This window comes from Hemiscyllium ocellatum, chromosome 8 (assembly GCF_020745735.1).
Source record: "Hemiscyllium ocellatum isolate sHemOce1 chromosome 8, sHemOce1.pat.X.cur, whole genome shotgun sequence".
NCBI classification, from domain to species: domain Eukaryota; kingdom Metazoa; phylum Chordata; class Chondrichthyes; order Orectolobiformes; family Hemiscylliidae; genus Hemiscyllium; species Hemiscyllium ocellatum.
The window spans coordinates 80,737,847-80,756,206 of record NC_083408.1 but is presented as its reverse complement, the minus strand read 5'-3'; the positions used below and the strand labels follow the sequence as shown (position 1 = coordinate 80,756,206).

General features: G+C 41.3%; 1 protein-coding gene across 1 annotated transcript in view; it reads left to right on the top strand.

Annotated features, from left to right (window-relative positions):
* The window catches only part of LOC132818347 (MAPK/MAK/MRK overlapping kinase-like), a 135,819-nt gene that overhangs the window by 99,876 nt on the left and 17,583 nt on the right, over positions 1–18,360 (top strand). Inside the window, exon 10 of the mRNA XM_060829286.1 lies at positions 7,956–8,076. Coding sequence (XP_060685269.1) covers positions 7,956–8,076 — 121 coding nt within the window. The remainder of the gene's footprint in view (positions 1–7,955; positions 8,077–18,360) is intronic.

The window sequence follows — 18,360 nt, the reverse complement described above, 5'->3', positions numbered from 1 at the left end:
CTATTTATCTCTCCATTCAAGAGGCTCCCTGCCACATTCCTGATGAATGGCTTTTCCCCAAAATATCGATTTTCCTGCTCCTCCGATGCTGTCTAATCTGCTGTGCTTTTCCAGCACCACGTTAAGTGTGACTCTGATCTCCAGAATCTGCAATCCTCATTTTCGCCTTGTATTCCATCTGTGCTCCCCCCCCCCCCCCCAATGTTTTATGAAGTTGTAACAAAACTTCCTTGCTCCTGTATTCTACATCCTGGCTCATGAAGGCAAGCATCCTGTATGACTTCTTCACCTGTCTACTGTGCTGACACCATCAGGGAACTATGGACTTGTACACCAAGGTCCCTTTGTTCGTCCGTACTCTCAAGGGACATACCATTCATTGTGTATGTCCTTACCTAATTAGACCTCCCAAATGGATCATGTTGCACTTGCCAGGATTACATTCCATTTGCCATTTCTATGTCCAATTTATCAACTGTAGGTCTGAGACCATCCTCCTCGTTATTAACACCACCACCAATTTTCATGTCACATGCAAGCTTACTAACTTTACCTTCAACTCGGCAACATACATAACAGCAAGGGTCTCAACAGTGATCCCTTTGGAAGCCTATGACCAGCAGTGTACCAATCACAAAAATGACCCTCTACTATTACCCTTTGCCACTATTTGCAAACTAACTTTGGATCCAGTTTAGAGAAATTGAGGACTGCAGGTGCTGGAGATCAGAGTCAAAAAGTATGGTGCTGGAAAAGAATAGCTGGTCAGGCAGCATCCGAGGAGCAGGAGAGTCAACGTTTTGACCATAAGCTCTTCATCAGGAATGTGGGGGGTGCCCAGGATAGCTGAGAGTTAAATGGGAGGGGTGTGGGGCTGGCTGGAAGGTGGCTGGGAATGCAGGGTGGAGCCGATAGGTGGGAAGGAAGATGGACAGGTAGGACAGTTCAAGAGGGCAATGCTGAGTTGGAGGGTTGGATTTAGGATGGGGGGGGAGGGGAGATCAGTATCAGGAGTGGGGTTGATACTTCAACTCACCCTCCCACTCCACCAAGGACATGCAAGTCCTGAGCCTCCTCCACTGCCAAATTCTAGCCACCCAACACCTGGAGGAAGAACACCTCATCTTCCACCTTGGGACCCTCAAACCACACGGGATCAATGTTGATTGATTTCACCAGTTTCCTAATCTCCCCCTCTCCCCACCTTATCCCACATTCAACCCTTCAACTCAGCCACACCCTTTTGAACTGTCCTACCTGTCCATCTTCCCTCCAACCTATCACCATCACCCCCAACGTCCATCTACCTATTATATTGCCAGCTACCTTTCCCCCACCAGATCCTACCCTCTCCCATTTATCTCTCAGCCCCTTGCCCCCCCCCAACCACCATTCCTGACGAAAAGCTTATGCTCAGAACGTCAACTGTCTTGTGACTCGGATGGTACCTGACCAGCTGTGCTTTTCCAGCACCACACTTTGTGACTTTGGATCCAGTTTGCCAACTTGCCTTGGATCCCGTGGGCTCTTATCTTATGGACCAGTCTTCCATGCAGAATGTTACTCCAACAATATGTGTGAAATCGGAAACACTTCAAGTGTTCATGGTGACCACATATCCAGGAAATATTATCAGCTGCAACTCCTGATTGACCGCATGAAGCAACTGGAGGATGTCATGGATAGTATATATAATGATGTGGTCACACCAAGGGCTGCACAGGCAAAAAAGCATTGAGTGGTCAACGGGAAGACTGGTAAGCATAGCCAGCTAGTACAGGAATTCCCTGTAGCCATCCCCACCTCAAACAGATATATCATGTTGGATACTGTTGGCAGAATGGGGTACCTCTCAAGCAACAGTCAAGTTTGTGGCATCACGGTTGGCTCAGCTGCAGAGCAGGGGAGGAAAAAGATGAGGAGACCTTTAGTGGGAGGGGACGTGACTGTAAGGGGAACTGATAGGCAGTTCTGTGGCAGCAACCAAGACTTTTGAATGGTATGTTACCCCTCTGGTGCCACATTCAGGGATGTTTCAGAGGGGCTGTTGCAGGACATTCTGAAGGATGAGGTTAACAGCCAGCAGTTAAGGTACATATCAGTACCAGTGACATGGATTAGAAAAAAAATGAGGTTGCCTTCTGCAATAGGCATTTAGAGAGTTAGAGACTACTGAAGTTTTAATCTCTGGATGACTTGCAGTGCCAGAGCTACTGGTGAAGTAATTGGAAAATGTATCTCAAAGGATAGTGTAGGAGGGAAGGCTTTAGATTTTTGGTTCATTGGGACAGCTTGCGGGGTAGGTGGGACCTCCTCAAGCTAACTGGGTTGCACCTAAACTGGATTGAGTACAGTATTCTTACTGAGAGGTTTGCACATGCTATTGGGGAGGTTTTAAACTAATGTGGCGGGAATGGGGAACAGAGTAGATGTAAAGTCAGGAGTAAGATCCAATCAGACATAAAAGGAATGCTAAAATAGTCCAGCAGAGAAAACATGGGCATGATGAGGCACATGGGAGGTCCGGAAAGCTAAATTGTAAATATCTTCATGCAAGGAGCCTGACTAGTAAAATGGATGAACTTAAAGCATTGTGGGAATATGATATTGTTGTAATCACTGAGACTTGGTTGAATGAAGGGCAGCTCAACATTCCAGAATATAGAAGCTTCAGATGGGACATTGGGGACAGGCATTATTGATAAAGGACATTATCACTTCAGTACTGAGGGAGGATTTCCTAGAAGGCTGTTCAAATGAGGTCATCTGGGTAGAGCTTAGAAATCAAAAGAGATGTTTACTTTGCTGGAGCAACTGGAGGATGTCATGGATAGTATATATAATGATGTGGTCACACCACAAGTAAGGGCTGCACAGGCAGAAAAGCATGGAGTGGTCAAGGGGAAGACTGGTAAGCATAGCCAGCTAGTACAGGAGTTCCCTGTAGCCATCCCCACCTCAAACAAATATACCATGTTGGATATTGTTGGCAGGATGGGGTACCTCTCAGGCAACAGTCAAGTTTGTGGCATCACAGTTGGCTCTGCTGCAGAGCCTCCTAACAGTCAGAATAAGACAGAGGAGCAAATATGCAGGCAAATCACAGATAAGTGCGAAATAGTGTTATAGTTGTTGAGGATTTCAACTTTGCTAACATTAACTGGGATCGCCTTATTCTGAAAGGATTAGATGGGTTGGAATTTTAGAAGTACATCCAGGAGAGCATTTTATGTCTGTACATGTATAATCCGAGAGATGTGGCAGTGCTAGACCCAGACCTAGGGAGTGATTGAAGTTTCAGTTTGGGATTGGGAGAGCATTTTAGGGATAGTGACCACAACTCTAAGTTTCAGTCATTGTGGAAAGGGATAAGGATAGTGCAGACGTTAAATGTTTAAAACGGGAGCAGGCCAGTTTCAATATCATTAGATAGATCTGGCAAACATAGACTGGGAGCAGCTACTTGCAGGTTAAGCCTACTTTTGGAAGGTGGGAGTTGTTTAAAGATGTAGTGAGAATTTATGTTTATTGCTTTGTTCAAATCTAGATATTTCTACTGGACACATGAGGTATTCCACACCTGTCATTCAATGAAGTTTCTTCAATTGTTTTGAAAATATTTTCATTAAAATAATAACATTTTATTTTACACTTGAAAAATTGGTTTGATTTATAGGTATAAAATTGAATGTCCCCTCATTCTGTATGTCCCTTCATTCTGTATTTTCTCCACAAAGGAAATGCTAACTGGGACATTATGGATTGGTTGCCTTAAAATAACATTTACTTAATTTTGATCATGTCTCACTCATCACTGTCACGTTTGAAACCCGACTTGGAAAAGGAACATCAATTAATACAGAATGAATAGTTGTGCTGACAGTGCAGACGTTTTCATCTGCTAGAAATTACATGTATTAATACAAAGAACCCTGTTTGTCCAAATGTTGCACCATTTTCATTGGAAAAGGGTCATGGAGACTGTCAATCCCAGCAACATCCTGTGCAATCTGAATCTGTCTGCCTGATCTGTGTTCTTTTCTGCTAAGATTGACAGTTAAAAGTTCCCAATCATCTCCTGGCCAACCAATCAGCACCCTGTTTTCATGTGATGTAAATTGGTGTCCCCTTTCCAAGTTTGGTTTCTTAGTTATCAGTCTTGATGAGATGATGTTAAGCATTTGCTTTGTTTCTTTGCAGCATAGTTTAAGTTTTTGTACTACCAAGCAATTATTCCTTTGCAGTAGTAATATCCAAAGTAGACTGTGAGAAATCACATAAGGTGGCTTACAAATACAGTTACATAGCATCCATTAAACAGATTCCTGAGCCTCCAGGATAGAGTCATCGAGATGTACAGCATAAGGAATGCCAGAAGCTCGTGCTCATGATGGGTCAAAAATATAGGGACACCAAAGTCAGTGAAAGACTGAGATAAATTCACCAAAGACTGAGGTAAATTCAGAATCTAGCAAAGGAGGGTTAAAAAGAAAGTGAAGATAGACAACATAAACTACAAGGGCAAACTAGTGAGAATATAAATACTTGACAATAAGAGCTTCTTTAAGTATATAAAAGAGAAGAGAGGTCAAAATTTTTAAAAAGACTCCAGTTTAGGGGGACAAGGAAATACCAGAAGAGTTAAACAGATATTTTGCATCAGTGTTCACAGTGGAAGATGCTTCAAACATTCCATTGAAAGAAGGCTTTCCAGAAGATACATCACAAAATGTTAAAGAAAGTATATTGGCATGGATAGAGAATTGGCTAATGAGCAGGAAACGGCGAGTGCGGATAAGGATTTTTTTCAGGCTGGCTCCCCCACATTATTTAGTATTAATGAAATGTACGAAGCATCTTCCACTGTAAAGACTGATGAAAAATATCTCTTTAACTCCTCTGCCATTTCCTTGTTCCTCCTAAACCATCTCCCAGATTCATTTTCTAAGTTTGACATTCATTTTGACCTCTCTCTCCTTTTTTATATATTTAAAGAAGCACATATTGTCAAGTATTTATACTCCTCACTAGTATGCCCTTGTAGGTTATTTTCTCTGTCTTTATTTTCTTTTTAATTTTCCTTTGCTGGATTCTGAATTTATCCCAGTCTTTGGTGCTATCATGGAAACATGGAAACCATGGTGCATGGAAACAGACCCTTCGGTCCAACTCATCTATGCAAACCAGATATCCTAACCTAATCTAGTCCCATTTCTCAGCACTTGGCCCATATCCCTCTAAACCCTTCCTATTCATATACCCATCCAGATGCCTTTTAACCTTATTTTAGAACCATCATGAGCATGAGCTTTTGGCATTCCTTACTGGGAGGCTCAGGAATCTGTTTAATGGGTGTTGTGTAACTGTATTTCTCAGCCACCCTGTGAAATGATTTCTCATAGATTATTTTTCAGGTGGGGTTCCACAGGGATCAGTGCTGAGACCACAACTGTTTACAATATATATTAATTATTTATTGGAAAGAAGTGAATATACTGTTGCCAAATTTGCAGACGATATAAAAACAGGTGGAAAGGCAGGTTGTGAAAAGGATACATACAGTTTGCAGAGAGATGTTGATGGGTTAAATAAGTGGGCAAAATGTTAGCAAATGGAGTATTGTGTGGGAAAATGTAAAATTGTTCATTTTGAAAGGGATAACAAAAGAACAATATTATTTTAATTAAGAGAAACTGCAAAATGCGGTAACATAAAAGGACTTGGGAGTACTTGTGCATGAAACACAGAAAGTTAGCACAGATGCAGAAGGTAGTCAGGAAGGCTAATTGGGTGTTAAGCCTTATTTCAAGGCAGTTGGAATATAACAGTAGGCAAGTCTTACTACAACTTCACAAGGTGCTGGAGTGCTGTGAGCAGTTTTGGCCCTATTTAAGAAAGCATATAATTTCATTGGCAGCAGGTTCAGAGCCTGTTCACTGGGATAATCCCTAATATGGAGGGATTGATTTATGCATGACGGCTCAACTGGGTAGGACTGTTCTGATTGGAATTTAGAAGAATGAGAGGTGATTGTATTGAAATAAAAATAATTCTTAAGAGGCTTGACAGGGTAAAAGCTGAGAAAATCTCTCCCCTCATGGGAGAGTCTAGAACCACAGGGCATACTCTCAGAATAAAAGGGTACTACTTTAAGCCTGAGGAGGAATTTCTCCTGTCAGAAGGTTGAGAGTCTTTGGAACTCTTTGCCACAGACAGCTGTGAGGGTAAGATCCTTAGACAGAGGAACCTCAATTATCTGAACGAGATGGGTAGGCACTGTTTCGTTTGGATAACTGATTAATTTGATTAATTGATTCAGTGCCTCTCCTCTAGGGCTTGGAGTTTTCTGTGAAGTTCAGGAGACTAGGCAGTAGCACACTGCATGCGTATACCCACATACCAATCCTGCCTATCCACCCACCCCCAAACTCTGCCCCATCTCTGTCTAACCCCACCCCCCCAAAAGACCCCCCACCCAGTTCGCTCCCACCCAGCCCCTCAAACCCAGACCCCCAACCCTGCCACCGTTCGCGCCCCCCCCATCCACCTCAAAACACCTCATCTGGTTTGCCTGTCCCCAAACCCCCCCACCCCATCAGCTCCCCAACCCCATCCACCCCTTCCCCCACCCGCCCTCCAACCCCACCCCTTCCACCTCACCCATTGTCTGACCCCATCTGAGGCCTCGTCCCCGACTGACTCCTCCCTCCCCTTCGCCAGACTGTACACCAACAGTATGACTGCTGCTGCCTTACACACACACACACACACACACACACACACACACACACACACACACACACACACACACACACACACACACACAATGTTTTAGTGCAACTTTTTGACAGGTTCCACCTTTGCCCTGTAATGAACAATGTTGGAGAGGTTATCTGGGGAAGGCGGGTTTAGGTACACCCCTGTATAGAACTCCAGGGAAAGTGTGAGGAGAGAGAGAGCGGGAGGTCATTCATTTAGAGACGGTAACTGGACTGTCCAGGACTGTTCTTGGCAGCATCTCAGTGAGCTGAGTTCATTTTTAATCATTGTACCTGTAAGCAAAAGATGCGATCAGAGTTGAAACAGCTCTTTGATGTAATGTTTCTATCGGGACCTCGAGATCTCCTTCAGATAATCCAATATTTGGATAATTGATATTTGAATAATCACAGTTCCTCTGTATATTGCTGATATCTATAGGTTCTTGATCAGGAGAAGACTAAGGATTACGGGGAAAGGGCAGCAAGGTAGATGTAAGGAATGTCAGATCAGCCATGATCTCATTGAATGGTGCACCAGACTTGAGGGGCCAAATGGCCTACTTGTTCCTATTTCTTATAGTCTTATGGAAATAAAAGAATATATAAAATATGGCTGACAATGCCTTGGCTTGAATCTGAAAAACTAGGTTTTCATGTGGCTTAATTGTCAGTTCTTTAAGTGATTGTCTTTTAAGTTGCAATCAACGATCCATTCTTCCTACCCAGTTGTTGTCTTCCCATTCATCATAATTACATGAAATTACATTACTTTGTTCCATTCTTTTTCATTTCACCTTATTTGCGACTAGTGTATATTGAGGCCAATGGCTCAAATGTCCAGAGTGCCTCTGGCTTTGTTATTTTGGTGCAGGGCCACTTCTGTGTGCCCTCCACACCTACCTGGGATATTTAGAAAAAACATTTTGCGTTATTTGATTGATAAATCAACAAATGCTGAAAGTTAAGATTGGAAAACTGAATGGTAAGTGTTGCTATTGGGATTTTAGAAAGTTTAAAATTTTAAACAAACCCGTAACCACAATTTGTCAGCTAGAGTAAGGTTTATGGATAGGAAATCGAGTCTGATTTAAGATCTTGAATGAGTTGTATAGATTATTAAGTTTAAGAAAAAAGATGTTAATTCATTTTAAATAACAAAGCTATGCACATTTATGCATTGCCTCCTTCCTGTAGATTAGCAGAGAAACAAGCTGCCACTTTCCAGCGTAGAGTTAGATGCTTAGAAGGGAATGAAAACAATCTAAGCCCGACTGTGGTGCACAACCTCTGGAGAATTCATAAGGGGCGTAAACAGGTAAAATAAGAAACATTGGTACTTGCCACCCTGCCTTTCTCAGTTGTAACAGAGAGTCAACAGTTCCACCATTAAAACAAATATCAATTATTTTGCAAATGAATTTATCTGAAATAAGTACATAATTCGGTAATAGTGTAGTTATTTGCTTCATATTTCTATGACCTTAGATATTTTTAAATTTGAATCAGAACTGTAGATGTTTCTTCAGCAGAAATGATAATTTTATATATTACTCTAGTTTCATGTTTTATAACACATTTAATATTTAATACAGACTTAAAGTACAAAATTCTGTAAACTGCAGTAACAAATGTGTTTTTGCCCAGACCTATCACCTTTTGAGAAAACAATAAAGCAGTATGATTTACTATTGAAGAACAAGGAGTTCACTTTCTGGGGTGTAACTTGACAGATCAGTTGCAAGGGTTCTTGTGGCACAATGATAGTGCCCTTACCTCTGGGTCAAAGGGCCTGAGTTAAAGTCCAATCCACTCCATAGAAGTGCCATGACAATACATCACTTAAAATATTCAGATAAAAATATTAAATTTTGTCTAATTGTGTGAGAGAGACAATGTTCACAACTTTGGAGGAGATGCTTTCTTATCAACCAGTTCAAAGGTTTAATTACAAACCTTTGGAACTAGTGGACTTAAACTCAGGCCTCCTGGCTCAGAAGTAGAGAAAGATGGAGGATTTAAAAAAAAACTCAACCTGCTCAGGCACACATCTGGAGCAGGTGGGATTTGTATTTTTTTTCTGAATCAACCTGTTCATTATACACTCCTGAAGAAGGTGAGACTTGAACCCAGGTCTTCTAGCTTAGGACTACATACACTACCACTGTACCACAAGAGCCCTTATGATTTTAGAGGATTGTATGTCTAATCTCCAATTTTCAGCTGTGATCTTTCAAATCAGTATGGACTTTGCTTATCCACAGTCCAAGATAATATAGCAGGAAGACCAAGATGCAAGGAGAGCTCCAGCTGCAAGAAGGCCAGCAGCAGGAACACCCATCAGCATTTGCAGCTGTAGCATTCTGTTCATTAGACATTCATCAGACAATGGAGGAAGTGGGCACACTGCAAAAGTTTCACCAGGGCCACTTGGCACTAAAACTCAAATGTGTGCAAAAGTGTTGAATTCTAGAGGCAATGTGAGAATGATTGTTGGGACAACAAAGTAGCTGTTGCTCAAATGAGGAATCGAGGAATGCTAGTAAAGCTGATATTTCAACAATTGGGGTCATTTCTTGTACAAGAGTTATTCAGACGGTATCCAATAGCTTTCATTTTCAGCTGCTCACCAATGACCATCCCTCTAACATAAGTTCAGAGGTAAGAACATTTGATGATTATTGCACTGCATTCCGTACAATTGTGACATTTTATATACTGCAACTGTCTGTGTCTGCATGTAACAAGTTGACTCTAATGAAACTGGCTGATAAGTAACAAGTAACATACACATTGTGCAAGTGTCAGGCAATTACCAATTACAAGAAGAGAATTTTCCTTCACACTTAAGTACAATACCATCACTGAGTCCTTTATTATCAGCATTCTAGGATTTATCATTGACCAGAGTTTAAATGGATCAGCTCAGAAATGTAATGGTTACAAGAACAGGTCAGAGACTGGATATTCTTCAGTGGGTAACTCCAAAAACTCATGGAACAGTTCAGGGAACATCTCTGGTCCATACGCACCAACCAACCCAACCTTCTGACAGCTATCCAGTTCAACTCTCCCTCCCACTCCCTGATGACATGTCCATTTGTACTTCCTCTGCTGTCTAAACATGACCACCCAAAACTGGAGGATGAACAAATCATCTTCCACCTCAGGAGCCTACAACCACATGGCCTCAACATTGAATTCACCAGTTTTCAAATTTCCCTGCTCCATCCCAGGTCCAGCCCTCCGACTCTTGACCTGACCTACCTGTCCATCTCTCTTTCCACCTATTCGTTTCACCTCTCTCACCGACCTATCACAATCCCCTCTTACCTGCATCCAACTATCGCCATCCCACACTACTTTTCACCCAGCCCCACCCTCTTCACCTTATTTATTTCTCAGCCCCCTTCCCCCTCTTTAGTCTTGATGAAAGGTCTTGCCTGAAATGTCAACTCCCCTGCACATCAAATGCTGCCTGATCTGCTGTGCTTTCTCCAGCACTACGTTCTACCTACTCTGACTCTTCAGCATCTGCAGTCCTCACAATCTCCTGTCACAGCATTGTTACAGAACAGAAAGTTGCCATTCAGCATATTATGTCTGCATTGGCTTTCCAACAATCATTGACTTGGTGTCAGTCTTGTCTCCATAACCTTGCATATTGTTTATATTCAAATAATCATCTAATGCCATCTGTAATGTTTCATTGATTCTGTCTTGCCACACATGCAGGCACTAAATTCCAGACCTGAACCACTCATTTTATGAAGAAGTTTATCACAACTATGTTTGCAAATAACTAAATCTGTGGCCATTTGTTCTCAATCCATTTACGAGCAGGAGCAGTTTATTCTTAAATGCACTATCTAGGTCTCTTTACAGTCAGTTCCACTATAATGCGGTAATTCCGTTCTTATGCAATTCTGTGTTATAAGAAAATTGGGTAATAGCAGCACCATTTAAATATTGGGGCCAGAATTGCATTATAGTCAATACGTGCTTTAAAACTTCCCACTTTAAAAATCATGTCCCCAGTTTGTCAATCGGTGTTTTATAGCAAATTTGTGTTAACAAATTGCACATTATAGCAGAACGGTCTGTATTTTGAAAACCTCTGTCACACTTCCCCTCACTTAAGTTACTCACCTGTCAATTTTGTTCATCTGTGCTGACCTCTGTCCACTGCATTCAAATCCTTTTTACAGTGTCACACCCAAAATTGTACACAATTCACCAGCAATGGTCTAACAAACGTACAAGTTCTACATAACCCTTCCTCTTGTACTCTATTTAGATTAGATTAGATTAGATTAGATTAGATTACTTACAGTGTGGAAACAGGCCCTTCGGCCCAACAAGTCCACACCGACCCGCCGAAGCGCAACCCACCCATACCCCTACATTTACCCCTTACCTAACACTACGGGCAATTTAGCATTGCCAATTCACCTGACCCGCACATCTTTGGACTGTGGGAGGAAACCGGAGCACCCAGAGGAAACCCACGCAGACACGGGGAGAACGTGCAAACTCCACACAGTCAGTCGCCTGAGTCAGGAATTGAACCCGGGTCTCTGGTGCTGTGAGGCAGCAGTGCTAACCACTGTGCCACCGTGCCGCCCTTTATTAAACTATATGTTTATCTTTATTAAACTCATAATATTGTTTATTTCACTTAAGCTGCTACATTCAATGAATCATGCACATAAAAATCCAGTTCATCTGCTTCTGCATTCCTTAAGTATTCCCTGTTGTATATTGTCTGTCCATGTCCATCCTCCCAAAATGCAACACCTCACACTTCTCCATATTGACCCTCCTCTGCTACCTGTCTGCCCATTTAGCCATCTTAGCAATTTACAAGGCTTTCTCTCATGTAAAAGTAAGTTTAATAATGCTAAAATATGTAAGGAAAGCAGGAAAGAACTTAAACAAGGAATTAGGGTGAAAATAAGTCATGAAAAATAATTAGCATATGGATGTAGGTTTCCTTGCTGAGCTGGAATGTTCGTTTTCAATGAAAATGAAAATGAACCTTCCAGTTCAGCGAGCGAACCTATACACCGTCGACCTGAGCTACAAATCTTCTGAAAACACTCTAATATATATTATATATGTACATTTATGAAGCAATAGGGTAGACAGGGAAAGGATGATCTCAGGGAAGATGGAGTTGGTTAGTGCATAGAGATGTTCACTGAACTGTTCTACGAGCTTTTGGAGTTTCTAAGCCAAGTTGCTATTAAAAAGGAAGAGGTGTTGTGCGTCTTAAAAAGTATTAAGGTAGGTAAATCCCCGGGTCCTGATGGCATCTATCCCAGAATGGCAAGAGAACCAATTGCTGGGGCATTGACAGACATTTTTTGTATCCTCTTTGGCCAAAGGTGAGGTCCCAGAAGAACCAAGGTTGTCCACATGTTTAAGGTAACAGGGATGATCCTGGAAATTACAGGCCTGTGAAACTAATGTCGGTTATAGGGAAATTATTGGAAAAAATTCTCAGGGAAAAGATCTATGCACATTTAGACTTATTAGCAACAGACAGCATGGTTTTGTGCGGGGAAGGTCATACCTCACTAACTTGATCGAGTTTTTTGAGGAGGTGACAAAGATAATTAAGGGAAAAGTGGTTGCTGTTCTCTACATGGACTTCAGTAAAGCTTTTGAAAAGATCCCTCATGACAGACTGGTGCAAAAGATGAAGTCACATAGTTTTAGTGGTGAGCTGGCAGGATGTACACAGAACTGGCTTAGTCGTAAGAGACAAAGAGTAGTGGTAGAAGGATGCTTTTTGGAATGGGGGCTGTGACCTAGTGGTATTCCACAGGCATTAATGCTGGGACCTCTGCTGTTAGTGATCTACATAATTGATTTGGAGGAAAATGCAGCTGGTCTAATTAGTAAGTTCGCAGACGACATAAAGATTGGTGGAGTTTGCAGATAGTGAGGAGGATTCCCGAGGGTAGGAGTGGATATAGGTCAGTTGGAGGCATGGATGGAAAAATGGCAGATGGAGTTTAATCTGGACAAACGTGAGGTCCTGCATTTGAAAGGTCACGTACAGGTGGAAATTATACACTGGCAGAATCCATGTGTGTATTGATATGCAGAGGGATCTGGGGGTGCAGGTCCACAAATCACTGATGGTGGCAGCACAGGTAGTTAAGATAGTAAAAAAGGCTTATGGCAAGCTTGCCTTCATTGGAAGGGGCATAGAGTATAAGAATAGATAAGTTATGCTGAAACTTTATGCAACTTTATTTAGGCCACACTTGGAATAGTGCATACAATTCTGGTCACCACACTACCAGAAGATTATGGATGCTTTGGAGAGGGTACAGAAAAGGTTTACCAGGATGTTGCCTGGTATTTGGGATTTTAGCTATTAAGAAAGGTTGGATTACTGGATTTGTTATCACTGGAACATAAGAGGTTGTGAGACAACTGGATAGAACTTTGTAAGATTTTGAAAAGCATGGATAGAGTAAAAAGTATGAGGCTTTTTCCCAGGGTGGAGTGGCCAATTACTAGGGATCACAGGTTCAAGGTGTGAGGGACGAAGTTTAAAAGAGATGTGCAAGGCAAGTGTTTCACATGAAGGGTGATGAGTGTATAAATTGCATTGCCAAAGGAGGTGATGGAAGCAGACAGAATAGCAGCATTCAAGAAACACCTGGATGAATACAAGAATAGGAAGGGAATAAAGGGATATGGATTCTATAAGGGAAGACAGTTTTAGTATGGAGGGGTAAAATGTGTCAGCACAGGTTTGGAGCATTGAAGTGCCTGTTTCTCTGCTGGATTGTTCTTTGTTCTTAAACTAGCAGATTCCTTTATCAATCAAATAATCTATTATCCATTACTTGGATCTTAACTGGGTAAAATACCGAATGTGGTAGACAGGATCAGTTGCTGATGATTGGTTTGATTCTTTACATGAGTAAATGAGGCTTCAGTGGATTAAATAAGATATATAATCCTTCCCATCCGAGTTTCCATCTACATTTGACTGAGACATGTGAATCACTTGAGTAGCCAGAAATATACCTGATTGTATTTTGTGGTACTTGAGTTTGTGCAAAGGCAATGGTTAGACCACAGTTAGAATATTGTGAATATTCAGCAAATCCAGTTGTTTTCTGTAGAGGGAGAGAGACAGTTAACATTTCAGATCAATGACATTTTGTTGAAAAACCTTGATGGACACAAGGCTGCTGGTACTGACAGCAACCCTGATATGTTGCCTAGCTAGGTCCTAATCACAAATGCTGAACAATTAGGAGGAAAGGACATCGGTAATTTAACTGGCTGAGGAGAAAGTAATGGGAAACTGTAAGTTCTACACACTTCCAGATCATTCAAAAACAGCAGAAAGTTTGAACATGTTCCTTTTATATGCAGGGAATGGATCTTTATCTATATGTCACTTTCAGCAAGCGTAAATGAACCATGCTGGGAGATCTGAAACAAATAAAAATAGAAATTGCTGGAGAACCTCAGCAAGTCTGGCAGTGAAATCAGAGTGACTGTTGCAAGTCCAGTGACCCTTCTTCAGAACATACTAGGAGATTGACTGATTAACCTAAATTAGTCATGAGTGTAATTAGTAGTGCAGTCAGAATTATTTAATAAGTTCACAGAATCACATCTAACAATAGATATTTTGTATGCACAGATTTGTCCTGTAACTATTACAAAGCGCAGCAGGTCAGGCAGCATCCAAGGAGCAGGAGAATTGACGTTTCGGGCATGAGCCCTTCTTCAGGAATCTTCAGCCCTTCTTCTTTAAGAAGGACTCATGCCCGAAATGTTGATTCTCCTGTTCCTTGGATGCTGCCTGACCTGCTGCGCTTTTCCAGCAACACATTTTCAGCTCTGATCTCCAGCATCTGCAGTCCTCACTTTTTCCTGTAACTATTACAGACCACCAAAGGAATGTGCTATTTGATTTAATTTGCCAGTTGCTGGGTGTGAAGAACAGTGTATAGGTTTATGTCAGGTGGTTTGTCCAGTTTAGTTCTTTACAAGTATAGCTACTTCATTTCAGTTTCTGGTTAGTGATAACCCCCAGCACATTGTTAGGTTGAAGACTTGGTGCAGAATGAAAGGCTTTAGATTTCTAGATCACAAGATCCATTTCTGCCTCGGTTATTATTCATCAATTTGTTCAGACATATTTAAACATACATCTGGGGCAATGGGATGAAAGCAAAATACTGTGGATGCTGGAAATCTGAAACACAAAGAAAATGCTAGAGAAGTTTAACAGGTCTGGCAACATCTATGGAAAGAGAAACAATGTTAACATTTCAAGTCCAGTGTGACTGTTCTTCACTAGACTCAACATTAATCCTGTTTCCCTCTTTACAAATTATAATAAACTAGATGAGTTGAGGATGCTAATTAACATGAGAATATGACATCATTGCTATCACAGATACATGATTGAGGTTGGGCAAGACTGCCCGCACAATATTCTGGTATACCAAATCTTCACATTAGAGGGGAATATAAAAGAAAATGTATGTCACAATATTGATCAAAGAGTCAATTAATGCCATAAAGAGAGATGATAAATATATGAATAAGAAATATTTGGAGGCATATGGACCAAGTGCAGGCAGGTGGAACTAGTTTAGTTTGGGCTTTTGGTTGGCATGGACTGGTTGGACTGAAGGGTCTGTTTTTGTGCTGTATGACTCTAGACTCAAACCTTCAACTTCCCAATATTTCAATCCTCTGTTTACCTCTTTAAATATTTTAGTGATCTTGCCTTCACAATCCTCTGGGATTGAGAATTCCAGACATTCATGACCCTCTAGCTGAAGAAATTCCTTTGCATCTTTGTTTTAAATGAATGTTCCCTTATTATGTAACTATGTTCTCTAGTTTGAGATTCCTCCCTTAATGCTAACATCTTCTCAACATCCATCCTGTCAAGACTTCTTAAAATCTTGCATGTTTGAAGAAGATCACTACTCATTCTTCTAAACTGTAATGAATAAATATCTAACGTGTAGCCATTCTGAATTAGACATCTTCATCTAAAGAGCCAACCCAGCAAATCTGCTTTGAACTGCCTGCAATGTCAGTGCATCCTTTACAGATTCTGGAATTCACTTCTTAAAACAGAGCAGTACAGGATAGGAACAGGCCCTTCGGCCAATCAGGTCTGTGCCAACCATGATGATGTTCTAACTAATCCCATCTGCCTGCAAAGGGTCGATGTCCGTAGAGGTCCTGTTTTTCAACTTCCTACTTCCGGATTCACTCTACAGGACTTCTTCTGTCTTTCTGCCTGTATGGTTAGTACCAATACAGACCACGATCTCTGGCTGCTCATCTTCCTTCTCAGAATATCCTGTGCAATCCTGAAGACATCCTCGACCCTGATACCAGGGAGACAACACACCATTCTGGAATTTCGCGTGTGGCCGTACAAATGCCTATCTGTGCCCCTAAAGAAGAACCTATCATAGCTACTTGCCTACACTTCAAACCTCCCGGCTATACAAAAGAGCCAGTTGTGTTGCCACTGATCTGACTGCTACTGTTGTTTTCTTGTGAGAGGTCATTCTCCCTAAAGTATCCAAGGCTGTGTATCTGTTTGAGAGAGGAATGGCCACAATAGTCTGCTGCACGGCCAAATTTACTAGTCTTCCTGGTGATCATCCAACTCTTTTTTTTGTCTGTGGAGCCTTTACTAGTAGTGTGACCAACTCACTGAATATGAGTCATGACATTCTCAGCCTCAAGAATGTACCATGGTGAATCCATATGCAGCTCCAGGTGCTACATGTGGCAATCTGGAGATGCAGCTGATGCACCTCCCACATGCATAGTCATCATGGATACTTAAATTTGGGCACCAAATTGTACACAGTTCCCTAGACACAGCCTCTATAGTTGTGACAAAATTTGCCTATTTTTAAACTCCAGCAATAAAGGCCAAAATTCCATTTGCCTTCTTAATGACTTGCTGCACATGATGCTAACCTTTTTTTGTGCTTAATGCACACGATCACCTAAATCTCACTCTATTGTATTAGGGGGAAAGGAAGGGGCAGGACTTATCCAAAGTGTGTGGATCCAGAAGATATAGCTGAGGCTTTAAATGAATACTTTGCATTACTATTGAGAAATATGATATGGGTATGGAAATCAGGGAAGAAGACTGTGATATACTTCAAATACAATTGAGAAAGAAAAGTTTTTGTAGTTTATGCAGGTTTAAAATTGAACAGATCTCCAAATCCCAATGAGTTCGGCTGCAGCAGGCAAGGTAAGAGATTACAGGCGTCCTGACATTTATTTTTAAATCTTCTCTGGTCACATGGGAGATGCCAGGGACTGGAGGACAGTTGATGTGGTACCATTTTTCAAGAAGGATGATCGGGATAAACGTGGGAATGATAGGCCCGTGAGTTTAACATCAGTGGTAAGGAAACTTTTGGAAAAACCTCTGTGGGATGAAATTAATCTCTACTTGGAAAGGCAAGGATTAATCCGGGATAGTCAGTATATCTTTGTCAGAGGGTGATCTATCTGACAGATTTGATTTGAGTTTTTCAAGGAGGTTATTAGTTGGATGAGTGTAGTGTTGTTGATGTACTCTACATACAATAAAAATTCATTCACAAATATTTTTTGCTTATCCTTAATTGTCCAGAAAACAGTTAGGAATCAACCAGATTGCTGTGGGTCAAGAATCATGTGTAGGCTATACCAGGTAAGGATGGCAGATTCCCAAAAGGATATTAGTGAATTAGATAGGTTTTCCTCCAGCAATTGGCAATGACTTCATTAAACCTTTAACTCCAGAGTTTTATTGAATTCAAATTTTACTGTAAACAATGGCAGGATTTGAACCTGGATCTCTGGATTTATAATCAAGTGATAACAATTTGCCATCACCTCCCCTTCCTTCTAACACACATTGCTTGGGAGACTCTTTAAGAAGGTAAGAGCCATGGGATCTAGGGAAATTTGGAAAATTGGATTTAGAGCTGAAAAATGTGTTGCTGGAAAAGCACAGCAGATCAGGCAGCATCCAAGGAGCAGGAGAATTGACGTTTCGGGCGGTTCTCCGGCTCCTTGGATGCTGCCTGACCTGCTGTGCTTTTCCAGTAACACATTTTTCAGTTCTGATCTCCAGCATCTGCAGTCCTCACTTTCTCAAAATTGGATTTATAATGGACTTGGTAGGAGGAGACAGAGGCTAACTGTTAGATTGATTTTGTGACTGGAAGTCTGTGTCCACCTGCATGCTGTAGGAATTGGCACTGTGTCCTTTGCTGTTTGTAGTGTAAATTATTTATCTAAACACAAATTGAGCAGGTTTGATTTGTAAGTTCATAGATAATATGAAAAGTGGTGGTGTGGTAAATAGGGAGGAGGAAAGCTTTGGACTGTACGTTATGTAGACAGTTGGTCAGATAGGCAGAATGGTGGCAAATGGAATTTTGGTAGGACGAACATGGAAAATTATTATGTAATGAATGATAGGACCCTAAAACATAAAGAGAATTAAGGCAACTTTGGTGTGCACACCTACAAATCCTTGAAGGCAACTGTTGAAGTGGAAAAGGTATTTAAGGCA